The sequence below is a fragment of the Coturnix japonica genome, chromosome 2, assembly GCF_054131305.1.
Source record: "Coturnix japonica strain WE chromosome 2, WE-NBRP24, whole genome shotgun sequence".
NCBI lineage: Eukaryota > Metazoa > Chordata > Aves > Galliformes > Phasianidae > Coturnix > Coturnix japonica.
Window position 1 is genome coordinate 138,706,202 of NC_140664.1, and position 18,032 is coordinate 138,724,233.

Consider the following 18,032-nt stretch of genomic DNA (forward strand, 5'->3'; position numbering starts at 1 on the left):
CACAAGACACGATGCAGCCTTGTGCTAAAACCACGCAGAGCCCAACCAGCCACTTCTGTGTTAGGCTCCTCAGAGAGTCACAGAATGGCCTGGGTTGGAAGGGACCCCAAGGATCACGAAGCTCCAACCCCCCACCACAGGCAGGGCCACCAACCTCCCCATTTCAGAGCAGCCCAGGCTGCCCAGGGCCCCATCCAATGTGGCCTTCAACACCTCCAGGGATGGACGGGGCATCCACAGCCTCTGGGCAGCTGTTCCAGCACCTCCCCACTCTCACAGTACAGAACTAAAGGCAATTGGTCCCAGATCACTTCCCAGTGGGCAGGTCCCAGCAGTGCTTCTGTGTGCTGCAGGACCTGCAGGAGCAAAGCGGGGCTGCCCAGCAGGACGAGCACACCCAGCTCAGCTCACCCACAAGCCCATTCCTCACAATGACACACAGCCATGGGCACAGCCCTCAGCTTTGTGGTAACACATTTCGGAGCTGCTGCCCAGCGATTCACCATTAGAGGCACTCTTACAAACACTGTGTACATATACACTCACACAACAGTCTGTACGGCAGCTCCACCTTCACAAAATAACCCCTCCCCGTACAGAAACGGTCAAGAAAAGCATTTGTGTGTGATAATGAATTGTGGGTCAGCGATGCTCCCCCAGCAGGATCCGCACTGCACTCAGCCAGAGCCAGCAGAGCTGAAACTGCTTCAGCTTCAACACTGAGTCCATTTGTTCTGCCCATCACCTTCTGCCACGCAGCCTGCAGCACACACTGCCTCCAGCACTCAGCTCTGCTGTAACACAGCAGCAAATAAAGGCACCTGAGTGCACAGAGAGCACAGTGCCAGCTGCAGAGCCCACACTGAGCTGCCAGAAAGATAAGGAGGAAAAAAACTGTATGCACGTCTTTAAGGAGGAAAATGTCACACGGTCCAAGTGGAGAAGCCCTGTCACTAATAGAACGTATCCCCAACAACGAGGGAGAACCCTTCCACAATAGTTAGGTCCATTTCCAGCACTGCCAATCAGTGTCTGGGCAGACGCTGCTCTGAGCTGCTGGAGGATGCTGAGCAACCCAGCCACTCCTGCTGACATTCTGCTGCAACAAAAGACCACAGCTTGTCAGAGCCCATCACTGTGATTAATGCCACGGCCAGCGTGTAACCTCCCTTCAACTCACACGGCAGGGCCAACGTGCCACCTCCTAGAATGGCCAGCCAATACCTGCAGCACATCTTGACTCGTTGCCTACTGAATGAGCAAGGTAAGTGAGAGAATAACACACACACGGACTGTTCCCCGCTTACAGGGCAGCTCTGGGTCAGCTGTGTAAGAGCTGGAGAGGAATGGCTCCAGCAAAAGCCCACAGAGCTACAATGGGAAGGAAGGGGAGCAGTCAGACCCTGCCAGGCACAGTCAGCATCTCCTCCTGCGGTCCCATGACTTCAGGAGATGCTGGTGCCCATGAGCCACCCCCAGCAGTGTTACTATCACCAATCCCAGCCTGGGCTGCAGCACAGTCACTCCCCATGGCACTGCTATTCATTCCCAGCTGGCTCCAGCTCACCACCCACCAGACAAATCAGCAACACTTTGCTGTGCTTGCCCAACTCCTCCAGTCCCAGCTCACTGCCAGATGTGCCCAAAAGGAGCAAATAAACAGGAGGAGGAACAGCTGTTTGTGAGGGTGGGCAGCGATAGGACAAGGGGGAATGGTGTTAAACTGAAATGAGAGGTTTAGGTTGGATCTTAGGAGGAAGTTTTAAGCAATTCCAGCTGGGGTAGATATCGCTGCAATGGGGAACAAAGCTGCAGCTGCTGTTAGCACACATCAAGTCTTGGCAGTACCAAGTCCCCACTTCAGGTCAGCATCCCATCACTTACTGCCTCTTTCTCTCGGTCCATAATGGTTTCCAGCTCCTCGAAATGGCGAAGTTTAATCTCCAGCTTCTTCATCTGCGTTTCCACCAGGAGAGCAACCAGGGACTTGATTTTCCTTTCTTCTACTGCTGCCAGGTGCTGAGAATAAAACACAGAGCTCTGCTTTACGTGCACCTCATGGTCAGCAGCCACACCTGCACCGAGCTGCAGCCACTCTGTTCAGTGTCTGGACAGAGCTCAGGACAACAGATGATCAGCTTTATGCTCAGAGTACTACCATAGTATTAGCTAGATGCAGGTGTTGTTCTAACACAGACAGCGCTGTGGTCGCTCATCACCCATCAGCAATCAACATTCTGGACAGAGCCCACCCAGGGGAGATGCAAACAGGGGAGCTCCTCACTTTAAAGCCATGCAACCTCTTAGTGCAGCAGTTCAGCCCCAGGCAGGACAACTTACCTTTAACCCTCGCTTCCCCTTAGGAGATAACTGCAATATTCCTCTTATATCAAATCAACAACAACTTTATAACAGCTCCTCACACGGCCAGGGCTGGAGCTTAACGTGAAGAACTGAACTACCCTCAGACAAGACACAGCTCAGCAAGAGCTTTAATGCTGCCTGGGTTTTTAAATGCAGCTGGAAGGAGAAATCCCTGCTGCATCTGAATTCCACCCAGAAGCACGAGCACTCTAATTATATTATTTCTTGTAATGTAAAGCTAGAATTCTTTGGGAATACCAGTGTTATCATAATGAAAACCACCATTAGCTGAGTCTCTTCTCCCTCCAGCACCTAAAGTGGGATATCATTTTGATTTGGAGAACAAAGATTTCCATCAAGCAGAGATTAAACTCCACGCTTTAAAACAAAGCACGGCTGGAAATGCCTGCAAGGCTGATGAGGCAGCAGTGGGTTATCCCTGTGCTGTGCTGTCCAGGTGGAAGGGTTTGGGACTGGGAGCAGCGTGGGTGCAGATGTGATGCAGAAGGAAGGCAGACAGAAACCATGAGAGAAGAAAATAGAGACTGAAAATGATATTCTGAAAGAAGCAAAGGCGTTCTGGCTCCTGCAAAAAGAGAATGAACAAAGGAGAGCAAGCAATTGGTAATTATGGGGGATAAGAGCTACCAGACAGGACAGTGATTCAAAGCGCTGCTCATTAAGGGACTGCAAGCAAACAAACAGGAGACGAACGATGGCCAAGAGCACAGTGAGCAGACAGCAGCACCTCTCTGCTTCATCGAGCCATCCATAAAAACCTCGGCATCGCTGCAACTGAGCACATCACCTGTTGATCCCAGCAAGGGGCCGTGATGGCGCAGCACAAAGGCCATGTGAGGGTGCTGCTCCCCAGCTCTGTGCCTTCACCACCACAACCAGAGCCACTGAGCAGCAGCGAGTCCTTACAAAGGATGCCAAGTGTCAGGGCTCCTTCTCAGGGATGCTCACTGGCTTCACAAAGGCACAAGCAGCGCCTGAATTACATTACACAGCTTCACTGATGAGGCCAAGCAGAAGAAACCAAAGATGGCATCTGTGGCCTTTCAAGGTATTAGAGATCAGAACATGAAATTCTACAGCGCTGGAACAAAAGATCACTTTAAAAAGAGATCTAATGTGAACTGCAAAGCGAGCAGTGGATATGAGCACAGAACAAACCTTTGCTTTGGTGGCAGCTGAGGCGAGAGCAGCAGCTGCAGCTGTAGCTACGTTTCCTTCCGAGATCTCGTGTTCCACTTTCTTCTTCCCAGCCTCCATTTCTTTGTCTTTGCTTGCATCAACATTCTCCTTGTTCTCTTCTGCCTCCTTTTCTTCTGCAAGAGATTTGTGGCCAAGTTCGTTACGTGCATCCCCCCTTTGTTAGCAGCACGGTGCCAGGACAGGAATTGCGCTGCTCTGAGTCACACAAACCCATTCATCCACACACCACCACAGCCCTCCGTTACTGCTGCCGCCCATCCAAGTGCTGAAGTGAGGACAGCATTAGTTCTAAAGGCTCTGATCCAACAAACATATTCAGTTCCCGTCCTGTTAATCCCTTTTATGGTGCTTCCACCAGACCTCTTCTAGCTGTGTTTCCAGACCAACCCCATTACCACCTCTCCCTTCTATATGAATCCCAATGCACCTTGTTCTTCCTGGTGCCAGCAGGAAGCCCCAGGTAAGAGCCATACATCCACCAGCTACAAGGGAACGTGTTAAATAACAAGAGGATCAGCCCATCAAAATAAAGGCTCTGCAGCACCTCATAGGGAAACCACCCCAGCAAGTTCATTTCTAAGTGCAGAAGTGGGCAGCCCCATTTCTTTGTGTGATCAAACAGAGCATCATACAGGCAGAAGAAAAGAATTTGTGACCTGTGCTCCCTCTCCCACTGTAATTTCTCCACTCAGACACAACATGCTGTGAAAGAAAGCTCAGCTGAGCTCTAAAATGAGTCCAAGGAAGAATTCAGTGCCTGAGCTTTGCAGCAAAATTAAACCAGACTATTTACTACTGAAGCACGAAGCAGCCTGGTGTGCAGGAGGAAATTCTTCTGCCACAGTTGAGTTTATGGTCCCTTCCAACCACCTTAGAGGAAGGCTATTAAAGCCAGCACAGCTTGAGGAGCAGCTGGGGACCATTACCTGATTTGGTGTCTGCAGTCGCTTCGCTTTCTTGTTCCTTTTCCGGATTCCTCTCATTTTCTCCTTCTTGTACTTTATCACCTTCCTCAGTTTCACTCTCTGCTTTGCTTTCAACCTAAAGGGGATGAAGGATTGTTTGGAGAATGAGAGCCATAAAAGGCATTGGCTGATCACTCGGTTTACAGCCTTCAAATTAATTCACTATCATAACAGAGGATTAGATTTTTAAGGCTGACTTCTGCTTAAGCCCATTTTGATGCTCGTAACAACAAATAAAGCCAGTAACTGCAGCACCAGCTCCAGCAGCCCACACTGAGCATCCTCCCCCCCCCACTGCGATGTGACATCCTGCAGTACAGGTGAGCCGTGTTCTGCTCCCTGCTGTCCCCACGTGGATGTGGGCACACCTCACACCCTGCCCTGTGTTGTTATCAGCATGTGCAGCATTCAGAGAATCACAGGATGAATCATAGGATGGCCTGGGCTGCAAAGGCCCACAATGATCATGTAATTCCTACCCCAGGGCCGCCAACCAGCAGCCCAGGCTGCCCTTAGCCACATCCAGCCTGGCCTTCAATGCATTCATCGACCCACACGTGATCTCTGAATTGTGAGGAATTGTAACCACACGCTGAATTAGGCGTTTCTGCCCAGGAATTGGTGGGAGAGAGCAAAGTTGGCAAAAAGGAAGGGAAATAACTTAAATCTGGGTGGCTTAAGACAGCATCAGTCCAATCAGCAGCAGCTTCATGCTTAAGACTGGAAGTATCGCTTTCCTCTTGGAAAGGAGTTTCAGTGACCAGCTAGAGAGCCCTGTATTTAGCCCAGCCTCATTCCCACACCCAGGAATGGAACAGCTCCCAGAGCTGCAGAGATGTGCTGGGGTTGAACCAGCACTGCCCCGCTGTCATTGGGGAGCTCCAACGGTGGTTAATCATTATTCAGGTTGTCCGCTCAGCTCCACTCAAAGTTGGTTGCCAAGCACTGCAAGGAACCCAAACAACTCACCGGTTCCCAGGAAGGCCCTCATCCCTCTGCCCCTGATGGAGCCAAAAGCTGCATTCAGCTCTGGGAAAGGCAATTTGCCACGAGACAGACTTTTCCAGGGCAAGACTTCAAAGCAACTCCTGCCTTAGACCACGACAAGGGCTGAACAACAGCAAACCAACATCCTTCTGTAGCTGAAGCCTCCACTATTGATTTGATACCGACCGCTCTGCACTTCCTCCCGGTCCCAACCTCCTTTTCTCAGGGCTAGGAAATAAGATGCTGCCAAAAGAAACGCTGCTATGACTGAAGACCAAACCACTCATTACAGGGCCTGCAAACTGCTGGGGAAGGCCGCCCTCAAAGGACCGACCAGCACATTCCTACCCTTCTCATGGGGCATTTCAGAATGCAGTAGTTTGGGTTGGTGAGTGTCGAAGTGCCCCTTCATGGCCACACGCTGAGCTGAATTTACCTTCTCAGGCTGCTGCCCATCTGTCTCTGTTTCCATTTTTTCTTCTTCGGCTCCATCTGAGAACACAAACAAAGTATTTAGAACAGCCATCACATCCTTTCATTACACTCAGTTCAGAATTAACTCAATTTTCTGTTCCACGCTGCTGATGGTTTGTAAGGAAAGGCACACAGCACTGGAGTCCTGGAGGACACAAAGCTTCTTACATTAATCTTGGTTTAAGAACCAAATTTACTTGCAAATGTAAACGTAACAGGTTATCTTTTCAGCCCACCAAGCAGGACAAAACACGGCACTATCTGTGCTCTGCTGATACACCCAGTTTACCCACAGAGGGAGAAACACTCAGCTCTACCAATGGTAGTGACAGAAAGAAGAGCTGAACGCCCGGCTCCGCGGTGCTGGAGTCGCACAGTAATTCCCATTGCTAAGTCACAGCATTATCCAACCTTTTCCCCAATACAGCCAATTTGGTTCTGTAGATGGTTGTCAGTTACACGATTAACCTCAATTATGGAGCTGCCAGACTTGTAATTCCTCCTCAGCACCGGATCCCCTGAGCTGCTTTTGATGCACGGCCCATCCAGCAGCACTCCCCGGGGCTGCAGGTCAGCTCAAGATCTCAATTCCATCCTGCAGATGCTGCAGATGCCACAATTCTGTGCCAGGGTTCTCCACAGCAGTGCCTCATTCCTGCTTACAGCAGCACTCGGTGCCTTGCAGACAACACAACGGAATCTGCTGCCATTCTGCACACCACAAAGGCAGAGCTACAGAACCATTCAGGTTGGAGAAGACCCCTGAGCATCTTTGTGGCCTCCTCTGGACCCTCTCCAACAGCTCCCTGTCTTTCCTGTATTGGGGGCCCCAGCTCTGGACGCAGCACTGCAGATGGGGCCTCACAGGGCAGAGCAGAGAGGGACGATCCTTTCCCTGTCCCTGCTGGCCACCCCTGTGCTGATGGAGCCCAGGATCCCATTTGCTGTGTGAGCTCCAAGCGCACACTGCTGGCTCACAGTCAGTTTTTCACCCCTCAGAACCCCCAGGTCCTTCTCTTCATTCTCCCCTTTGGGAACCTGAAGCAACTTTGCCATACCCCCAAAAATACCCAACCTTGGACAGAACTGCCATCAGGATGGACACATTCCAGCCCCTGACGATGTGCTTCCTGCTGCTGCCTGTCTGGGTTCTGGCTGATGAGACCAAGCTAATAGCCTCTTATTTACTGTCTGTGTGGCATCCAAATAGCTGCAGCGCAGACATCTGAGGAGCTCTGCCAACACTGCCAGACCTGGGAGTTACAGAATGCTTGCAGCCCAGCTTGCAGCCCATCCACCACTGGCACCTATTGAGGTAGGAGCAGCCCGACTGAATGTGAGCTAACGGGGCAAAGGGGAAAATAGAGATCCATTGCTCCAGCAGCAACATCACCACCATGGGCTGTGTGTAAGCACCCACTGAGAGAAGGGCTCTTACAGCAGTGGAGATGCTGTCCTTGGGACAGACCTCCTGGGCTAATTCCTACTGATGAACACAGGCCTTTCGGGATAAGAGATACCCAGTGTGCTGATGGAGAAGGACATGAGATAATGGGTGTTTCCATGCAGGAAGGGGACTGGGTAATGTGTCACCTCCCAATGCTTTGCACAGGAATTGTTCTAAAGGCCAAACAACCCCAACTGTTCCATAACAACAGACAGGAGGACAACTTCAGCACAGCCTCGTGCTCCTCATCCAGGATCCCACAGCTGCCAGAACAGACACCCCAGTGCAATCCCATGTACAGAGGCGTTAAGGAGGGAGCTTGCTTAGCCATCTGAAGACACCAGCTGGTGGAGGGGGCTGTTCTCTGTAATCCCTCTTTTACTGCTAATTCCCCCATGCTCCACTGAAGCAAAACAAGAGGCACCGAATGCTTTCCTTCGGCAGCAATAGTTCTGTATAGGTTCTTAGTGGAGTAAGAATGTATATAAGAAAATCATTAAACAAAGTGTAAGCAAAACATATTGAAATCTCTGGCTGAGATGACGCTTCCCCTCTTGGCTTATTTGGGGAGAAGATAAACTGACTAATCTGACCCATCTGCCACCAAGACTCAATTCATGGTGGAAAGGGACACACCTCAAAGCAAGTCCTATGGGACACCAGCTTTCTTGCTTGACCCAAAAGCCCAGATCAGGTCTGTTTGATAGCACCAAATTCCCCCCTTCTGTTCCAACCTCCATCCTGGGGGTGAGGGATTCTGCGTTCTGCTTACAGCACACAGCAAAGTTCCCAGTCTGAGGGTAAGGAAAAGCAGTGGATGGTGATGCGTGATGCCCTGCTGCACCCAGGGACATCCATGTGGGTTGTGCTGTGTGGCTGCATGGCCAACCCCTACTCGGATATTCACTGCTCAGTTCTACAGGAGCCGAGGTGAGTTTCACCACGTACTCATTTTTGACTTGCAGATCCTGGCAGCTATTGCTAGTGACTGCTGCCACAGGACATGTGCCAAGGCAAACACACTGCAAGAGTCAGACAGCTGGCCATGGAGTCAGCCATAGAGTTGGCCATGGAGTCAGCCATAGAGTTGGCCATGGAGTCAGCCATAGAGTTGGCCATGGAGCCAGCCATAGAGTTGGCTACAGAATGGTTTGGTTGGAAGGGACCTTCCAGCGCACCCCTCTGCCATCTCAGAGCTGCCACCCACCAGTTCTGGCTGCTCAGGACCCCATCCAGCCTGGCATGCTCCTAACACAAAAGGGGAAGACTGGACTTCAATGAGAAAGACCCTGCAGTCCTTCATACAGACACCCACGATGCTCTGACACCACTCAGAGGTTTTGCAATGTGAAACCTGCAGGGTGGGAGAACAGAAAGGAGAGCTGCTCCTTACCCCATAGCAGGAGCTGCACTGAGCCCTGGGGCTCCAGCTGTGGGGAGGGAAGCTGCCCCTTTCAGCAGGGTTTTCAATGCTTGGGAGTTAAAGCACAGCCTGGGGAACCCCTGAGAAATCATCCTGCTGAAATGGAGGTAAAAGAGCTTCTCCTCCAAACCTGTGTTTGGCTTTTCTACTATACGTTACAAGACTGTCTGCAAAGTGTTCCATTTCACCATCACTTATGATGCTTACAGTTGCAGTGGAGCAGTAAATCAGAGCTCCGTTCCTCCACAGCATCCATACACCACCAGGGAAACAGCGGCAGGGAAATAGCTGCTAGATAAGGCCTGGATCCACACACAGCTGCCTCCACCACGGGCATTTCAGACTCCCCAGTGCCCAATTTGGCACACGTATATGGAGGCAGCACAGTCAATCAGCTCTGGAAAGTTATTAGGAAGGCTCAGAGATGTGGGAGGATGGCTGAGCACAGGGGTGTGCTGCACACTGCTCTGCAGCTCCGTCAGCCTGCAGAGCCGGCCTCCTTTGGTGATTCTCTCTGGTTCATTTTCATGACAACAGAAGCATCCCCCATCACAGATACAACCCACAGCCCTGGGAAGCCTCTCTTGACTGCTGTGCTTTACAGTACCCATCTGAAAGGACCCACTACTTAGAGATTCCAACATCGAGGACTTAACAGCCCGTGTTCCTGGATATCAGCAGTGCCTCCGGGAGCCGCTCCAGCGCTGCCTTCCCCTTTTGCACTCTGCAGTGCCAATAATTCACCAACACTAAGAGCCTTACTTCTAAAATACACCAACGGACGAGCTCTAATTACAGCACAGAAGCCATGGTGGGCATCTTCAGCTCTCCGTGTTGACACTGAGATGCACCACTTTGGGTCTGGCCACCAAAGCACAGCTGCAGCCCAGCCCAGGGCACCCAACACAGCCCTAAAGCACGACCCACAGCTGAGCTGGAGGTGCTGATGGCAGTGACCCACTTCACCACTGCTGAGCAGCTCCCCCAGGGAGAGCCATCTGCTCTTGTCCTAATTTATGCCATTAGTCACAGCCCAACACAAATCGCATTAGCCGTAACAGGGCAGTATTACTTATACAACTCACTGCAGCTCATTCAGAAGTAATCGTGTTATGGGCAGCTGCTCTCCAGCTCCACACATTACATGACAAGCATCTCAGTAGTTCTGTCTGCAAACTGCGGGCATGTTCTCCTAAAGGAAGGGCTGCCAGACCAGCAACTCTACCAGTGATGTGGATATGGTCAACTGCCACAACTGTGCTGCAGGACAGAGAATGAAGGCTCAAGGAACTCGTGATAGAAGTCCTTAAGGTAAATTCTGAAGCAAAAGTTGCCCTCCATGCTCACCTTACTGCTGTACAATCATAGAACGGTTTGGACTGGAAGGGACCCTTAAATCATATAGTCCCAACCCCCTGCTGTAGGCAGGGACACCTCCCAGCAGACCAGGCTGCTCACAGCTTCATCTGGCCTTGGGTGCTTCCAGGGAGAAGCATCACAGCCTCACTGGGCAACCTGTGCCAGTGTCTCACCACCCTCACCAGTTCTTTACTCCTCATTTCTTTCTCATATCTGGTCTACATCTGCTCTCTTCCACTTTACAGCCATAAGGAGAACCAATGCAGAGCTGAGGTGTCTGAGAAACAACAGGTTCAGCTGGTCCAAAAAGAGCCAGCAAAACTCAGCCTGATGTGTCTTAACCACAATGCTAGAAAGGCAGCACTGTCCAACTGCTCCAGTGCCCACAGGACTGGCATGAAATCTTCTGCTCTGCTACTTCTGCCCATTTAACTCTCATGCACATCCCAAGCAAGAAAACTTCCATTAGTCCACAGCAGGGAAACAAACTGCTAGAACTAAAGGTGGTGCTGAGTTCATTAACTCATCATCAGGAGCCAATAATCATAGAATCACAGCATGGCCCGTGTTGCAAAGGCCCACAGTGCTCATCCAGCTCCAACCCCCTGCTGTGTGCAGGGTCACCAACCAGCAGCCCAGGCTGCCCAGAGCCACATCCAGCCTGGCCTTGAATGCCTGCAGGGATGGGGCACCCACAGCCTCCTTGGGCAACCTGTTCAGTGCGTCACCACCCTCTGGGGGAAAAACTTCCTCCTCAGATCCAACCTAAACCTCCCCTGTCTCAGTTTAACATCATTCCCCCTTGTCCTATCACTGCCCACTTTCCTAAAGTCATATAACCTACATCCCACCAGCTGTAATCCTGCAGCAAGCACCAGAGGAACGACCCATCCTATACACTGCTCCCTACCAACACCCACCTCCTGCTGCAGGTGGGCCTACAGTCTATCAGGAGGCAGATGAAGGGCCCAGCACAGCTGTGTGCATCTCCCTCTGCATTCAGATGCTCACCCATCTTTTCTGGCTCGTCCGGCCCTGTCCCAGCAATGCAGCTGCTCTCCAGCCCGTAGGTGGGATCCACCTTCCCCGAGGCACGTGCTGCTTCCTGCACTTTCTTCACGTGGGCTTCCACCAGCTCCAGGGGCACCTCCTCTCTGACACGGGAGAACTCCTCTGTGAACAATTAGCCACGATGTTACATTGTGGGTCATTAAGGGAAAATGAAAGGTCACCATCTCAGATCAGCACGCAGGTAAAGCCTGGCATCAAAATGAGCTCACAAAGATGTATTTGAGAGAGTATGTTCCTTCTTTTTGCGCTCAGTGCCTGATTTTGCCTCTCCAGTGTGGTACAAGAGACTCTTTCCAATGACATCCATTTGTTTTTATGTATGAAAATAAGGGCACAAAGCCTGAGCTCCTTTCTCATTGAGGTTCTCAGGGGTCCAGCTGTGGCTGAGAGTTTCAACAGTGGGAAAATGGAGGTTGAGCATCGTGCATTTACACACAGGCAGCCAACAGCAACCAGAGCCACCACAAGCCCAGGGCAGCGCCTGCAAAGCACCACTGGGCAGTGAGCACAGAAGGGGAACTCTGTAAGTTATTCCGACCTGTCTATAAACCAAGTTCCAGGGCACCAAAATACATTGCTGGCTGTCAGACCTGAAACATCCCACCATACTAAGAACATCTAGGAACTCAGATGCAGAGAAAGGGTAAACAACCGTTGGGGTGAGCTCTTACCTAAGGCAGCCTTTGCTGCTGCCGATGCCACACGGGGGTCCACCACCGACGCCAGGAAAGCAACAGTGCTCATCACGGGGTTGCCAGACTGGCTGAAGGGCACAGGCTGGTAGGCCAGGGGGCCGAGGGACGCATCCGAGTTCTCCAGGTAGGGATCCTCAATGGGGAGCCGCAGAAAATGGAGGATACACTCATCCTGGGTGCGGCTGCCAACGTGCTCTGAGACCTTGTTCCAGTCGTCCTTGTACATCTCCAAGGCCTGTGAGAGATGGAGATCATCATGGAACGAACATTCACTGACCTGGGATAAAACACCACCACGGCACCTTGTGCGGTGCTGGTTATTTCGGTGATGGAACAGAAGATGGAATGCAACAACTGTTTAAACCCTAATTCTTCTCATAGCAAAGCTCCTCTAGAGAGCTCATCTCACTGGGACCTCAGTGAGACCCTACACAGACCACCACACAGGTTTATGCTGTCACTGTATTGCAAGAAATACCAGAGGATTTGGGATTTACTTCTGACATCCGCACAGGCTGCGTTTCCCCTCTTTACGCAGAACCAAAGTTTGCCTCTTCTCCTGCCAAGCCTCACCAAATGCTGTTTAATTCCCATAAGAGCTCCCCTTGAGGGCACTCATCTGTGCCTTAATGCACTGAGCTCTTTGGGGCAGAAACTGTATTTATTTCACAGATGTGTTCTGAATGTGATGGCAAAGTCCAACCCCTCCATTCAGCAGATGGTAGGAAAATGAAAGAGCAGCAGACCAATACACCAGGAAAAAAGGAAAATCACAGGATCACAGCATGGCCTGGGTTGCAAAGGCCTACAATGCTCATCCAGCTCCAATCCCCTGCTGTGTGCAGGGTCAGCAAGCAGCAGCCCAGGCTGCCCAGAGCCACATCCAGCCTGGCCTGGAATGCCTGCAGGGATGGGGCATCCATCATCCATCAGCCTGTTCATTGGGTCTCACCTCTGTTTCCAGTTCAGTGTAACTGGCTTGGAAGCCTACTTGGTTTTTACTTACACTGAGCAGTACAACAGAAATAAAGGGCAGCTGTTTGTGCATCTCCTCACAGCAAACAGCTGGGTGTCCCAGCAGTAATTCAGGGCAAGGGAAGAGCCACATTGGAACTACTAAGTGTTACATCATGAGATCATGGAGGATCCCTGTGATAATCCTGGCAGCTGTGGGCTTCTCAGGCACACGTCTGCATGAAGGATGTAGTGCAGCAGACAGAGCCCTCCCTCTCCACCAACCTCCCCATGACATCTGAGCTTCCCTAAGTGAGCAGGAGCACAGACTGGTTAAGGTAAGAACAGCCCTCTGAGGTCACCACGTCTGGGTCAGCCCATCACCACCATGCCCAGCATAGCAGGCAACTCAGTGCCGAGGTGAGATGGGCCACCCCTGCCCAGGGAAGCTGTGCTCCAGCTGAGCTGAGCTGGGGGGAAAGAACAGCACAGGACCTTGCAGCCCACAGGGCAGATGAGAGGAGGGGCTTTAAAAGCTCAGCAAAAGAAGGATCTGGTTCAGACAAGCTCCTCTGGAACTGAGGATCCCAAGCTGCTCAGGATCTGCTCCCCCAGCCTCCTGCCTCCCTTGCTGCAGTGTTTAAAGCAATGTGACACCGCTCAATTCACTGGGTCAGACTCGTGGGGAAGCATTTACCCCACATTCAGCATCACACATTCCCTAAATCCATCCCACCACGTGTCATCACATCCCCACTGCAGCCACTCAGCACATCAGACCGAGTGCTGCGTCCTGCAGCCACGTGAAAGGTTTCTACTCATTCTCCTTCGCTCCCTGGTAGATTTCTGTAGTCCTATTAGGAATAGCTGAGAGCTCTGGAACACCACGGAGGGGCAGAGCAGTGGGGCAGGCAGGGAAAGCCAACCCCTCCCATTGCTCAGCCAACAGGAGGAAGGATGGGCATCATCTTAGATGACTATTTTAGGTACCATTTGCTCTTTGGAACTGCACCACACAGATATTTGCCCAAAGCCGCCCCGAGGATTTAATTGGACCGAGCTGCCTCGTTACAGCTGCATTACTTACGCTTGAACTGATATTCTCTCTGTACTGATTAATTCATAGGTTAAATCCACAAAGAATGAGGAACATTAATAATTGAAACTCGCATTAAATACATTTGCAATCTCAAGGCTTTGTTTGTTTTCCTAAAAGAAAAATGAATATGCTGCCTGGATTACTTCATGAGGTGGCTGCTTGCTGTGTGTGAGGCACCAGCATTTCCTATCAGGAACAGGAGTAAAAGAAGGCAGCACGTCGAGATAAGCCCTGCCAGAACAGCACATCCTCACTGTTCTCCCCCATAAGCAAAGTCCTTCCCCAGGCCCAATGGAGCAGTGTGCAGACTGACAGCCACACCTGGAATGAATTAACGTGCTGGATGCAAGGGCTACCAAATTAAAAGCTTCCTTTATTAAGAGGCAGAGCACAGGAAAACAATCTGCGTGTTAAATAATTCAACTTCCAGAGCGGCTGTTTGCAGCTCCCTGTAACATGTTATGGCTTATTGGAGAGCCTGGAAAGATCAAGAGAACTTCTCCATGTTCTTACATGCAGATAAACCATTCCTTGAAGGGCACAGTGTGCTGCTAACTGCTGCTCAATGCAAAGACCTCCCTGCATTGCAAGACCTGCTCTCGACTCTGTGCAAACATATCTAAACATTTAATGCCTGGGCTGTAGCTACAATCAGATAGAAGTGAACCTTAAAGAACACAATGTCCCCTCAGTACAAGATGCTTCCACTCTATCTGTGTAGCAGCAGTAGAGATGATGGACAAAGAAAGAGATACAGCTTCAAGGGAGAGCCCCAGCCTTTTACCAGCTCCAAAGGCACAGCAGCAGCAGGCAGCCTCGTGCATACACAGCTCCACCACCCATCCCTCCAGCTACGTCTGCCGGGTCTCAGAACTGCAGCAAAAAGGATGTTGTTGCCATCTGCCCCGACTTCAAAAGAACCCACTAAACCTCCGTGTCCATTTTCCTTACTGTATAAAATCCTACATGGTTTTGTCTCCTGGCCTTCCATTTTCCCCCAGGAACTTACTTCTAACAGCAGCAGCGTCTCCTGCTCCGTCCATTCTCTTCCAGCACTGGCACCTTTACTCTATAAAAGATGAGGAAAACACAATTGTATTCATGACTGGGATTCCTCCAGCCCAAGTGCCAGACGTTGCACTTTGCTGACAGATCCCGAGTTCTGTACTCAAGATTTCTGCTGAAAGATTCATGGTTCTGTACTGAATTATTTGACACCTGGCTGACTTTGAAGCATTCAATTAAAATATCAAATAAGGATAACACGAATTCAGTGTCTGTAGACTGACAGCACTGAGTAGTTTGGGACAGGCACGTGGTCCTCTCCTTCAAAACTGTTTACCCAACATAAACACAGCGAGGCATCTCAGTGTCCTCCAGTGAGAACTGAAGTGGGAATCTGAGAGTAACGAGTCATTTCACTGTCATCTGGAGGAGGACAACTGATAGAACCCACTTAATAGAAGCCACAGGGGAACAGAAATCCAAACGTACTTACCTTTGCTAAGGTCTTTTTTGAGTAAATGTCTGTGCGCAGCCCAAAGTTCTGCAGGTCAGTGGGTTTCTCTTTGTTCTTCTCAGGAAAACTCAGCATCTGCTGAGCAGCTGGGATCTGTGAGCAAACATGAAAGGAAGGATGGAGCGTCAGGAGCTGAAAGGGATCCCCCAAGTTTTCAGACAAAGGTTGAGCACAACACAGAACCAACAAAACAGCTCAACACGATGAGTTATGGAGATGTCTTTACACAGCATCAGCTGCACACAGTGCAGGGCTGATTCAGGAGAGGAGGCTCCACGGAGACCTCACTGCAGCCTTCCAGTACTTGAAAGGAGCCTATAAACAGGAGAGGGAATGGCTTTTTGTGAGGGTGGGCAGTGATAGGACAAGGGGGAATGGTGTTAAACTGAGACAGGGGAGGTTGAGGTTGGATCTTAGGAGGAAGTTTTACACCCAGAGGGTGGTGACGCACTGGCACAGGTTGCCCAAGGAGGCTGTGGATGCCCCATCCCTGCAGGCATTCAAGGCCAGGCTGGATGTGGCTCTGGGCAGCCTGGGCTGCTGGTTGCTGACCCTGCACACAGCAGGGGGTTGGAATGGGATGAGCACTGTGGGCCTTTTCAGCCCAGGCCAGTCTATGATATGATACGATATGACTCAACTGACCCATTCTGAACTCATGAACACCTTCCATGAGCAACATGTGCAGACTCTCCTGCACGACACTGACCAGAGCTGCCACCTCCCACCCCCTGCAGGGCTCACCTGTGGGGTACGGATGTGCAGAGGCATGAGGCCGGAGGGCGTATCGGCCAGCACGTTGAAGTGAGGGGTGGGAGGAGGGCCCATGGCCATGGGGCGACTCTCCGGGTCCACCTGGTAGTTGATGAGACCCCACTGCTCCAGAAAAGCGTGCACTCTGAAACAACAGGACAAACCCACATCTTAAGAAACAAAGCAAGACTGCAAAGACAGCCAAGGAATGGTTGGTTTTGGATCAGATTGGCTCATCACCTCCTACAGACCTTCACTGATCACAAGAGCAATAAATATGACATACTGTGTGGACTTGATTACCTCTCCAGCATGATACCTAACATATAGCATGGTAACAGAACAACAGGAAATCTATTTAAAGATGAAGTAAAGCTCAGGCTGCATATGTGGAGCCATCTGCAGACATCATACCAATGTGAGGGCTGCACAACCCCTTTCTTTCTTCTCTCACCCACCTGTAGCTGTTCATATTGGATCTACCATCAGTAAGTTCTGAGATTTCAGGGCTCTGCTGCACCTCACAACTTAAATCTGGTGAAACAGAGCAAACCAACCAAACTGAACTGCAGACCCAGGAACTCTGAAATGAACTCCACATGCTTAATAAAGAGCAGACACTAAAGGTTAAGACCCCAACTCTGTAGGTTCACTGAGCTCCCAGAACTCCATAAATAAAGGACAGTATAACATACTCTGGGTACAAGAAGAGGCCGAACAGACTGCTAAAGTGACAGCACAATGGCTACTGGATGGATGGGCCAGGCTGAATGGGCTCTGAGCAACCTGAGCCAGCTGTAGTGCCCCTGTTCAGTGCAGGGGAGCTGGACTAGATGACCTTAAATGGCCTCTTCAAACTCAATTGATTCCGCTACCCACACCTATCCTGCCTACCAGAGCATTTCCATTACCAAAGCCGCGCTATTTCCTTTTCTTCTAATGCAAGCACTGGCTGAAAGATGGATGTTCCCTCACCTCATGACAGCACACACATCTCCCGTCAGGTTCCTCCTGCAGGCGGTGCTGGTCAGGTACTCCTGTGGGTTCAGGCGATAGGTGTCGATCATGAAGTTGCGGTAAGCCAGGTATCTGGAAGACAGGTGGGACACAGCTCACATTGTATGCTGATGCCTAACGGAGTTTATTATGTCTTTTAGGATTCATCTTCTCCTAACAACTTTATTACTGGTCCAGCACTCCCCATGCACTGAGCTGGGAAGGGCTGAAGCAGGAGCTGCCCCATGCTTCAGAGCAGTCTGAGTGAGCAAGCTGTGGGATTCAGCCCATTCCTGCCCCATAAACACTGCTGAGCCTTCTTCAATGTGTTTCTGCAACGTACTGATCCTTCCTCATACCAGGTGCTCACAGTAAGAACTACCATAACACCACTTGCTATCTCTGTTCCTTACACTGAACAAAAGCAAATCTGCAAACAAACACAGGCAGGATGCTATGCAAACACCAACCTCCATATCTAACACTAGGCCAGGCTGTGCAGGGCCATCCATCGAAGCTGGCCTTGAACACCTCCAGGGATGGGGCCCTCTTCCACTGAGGGATATTCAGGATATTCATATACTTCTGACCACTCCTGGAGAGATGTGGGGTGTCAGCAGCTTGGAGAGCTGCACCTCCCCATGCTCCTGGCTGCACAACAAGCTCAGTACTGACTAGTGAAGGTCACATCACCAAGTGGAGAAA

At 50.8% G+C, this 18,032-nt stretch overlaps 1 protein-coding gene across 1 annotated transcript in view; it reads right to left on the reverse strand.

Moving 5' to 3' along the window:
* SMARCC1 (SWI/SNF related BAF chromatin remodeling complex subunit C1) overlaps positions 1-18,032 on the reverse strand; it is a 48,666-nt gene that overhangs the window by 6,944 nt on the left and 23,690 nt on the right. Inside the window, 10 exon segments of the mRNA XM_085540746.1 lie at positions 1,885-2,019; positions 3,544-3,698; positions 4,512-4,626; positions 5,974-6,029; positions 11,252-11,413; positions 11,983-12,241; positions 15,069-15,128; positions 15,558-15,671; positions 16,323-16,476; positions 17,307-17,420. Of these exon segments, the coding sequence (XP_085396872.1) occupies positions 1,885-2,019; positions 3,544-3,698; positions 4,512-4,626; positions 5,974-6,029; positions 11,252-11,413; positions 11,983-12,241; positions 15,069-15,128; positions 15,558-15,671; positions 16,323-16,476; positions 17,307-17,420 (1,324 nt within the window).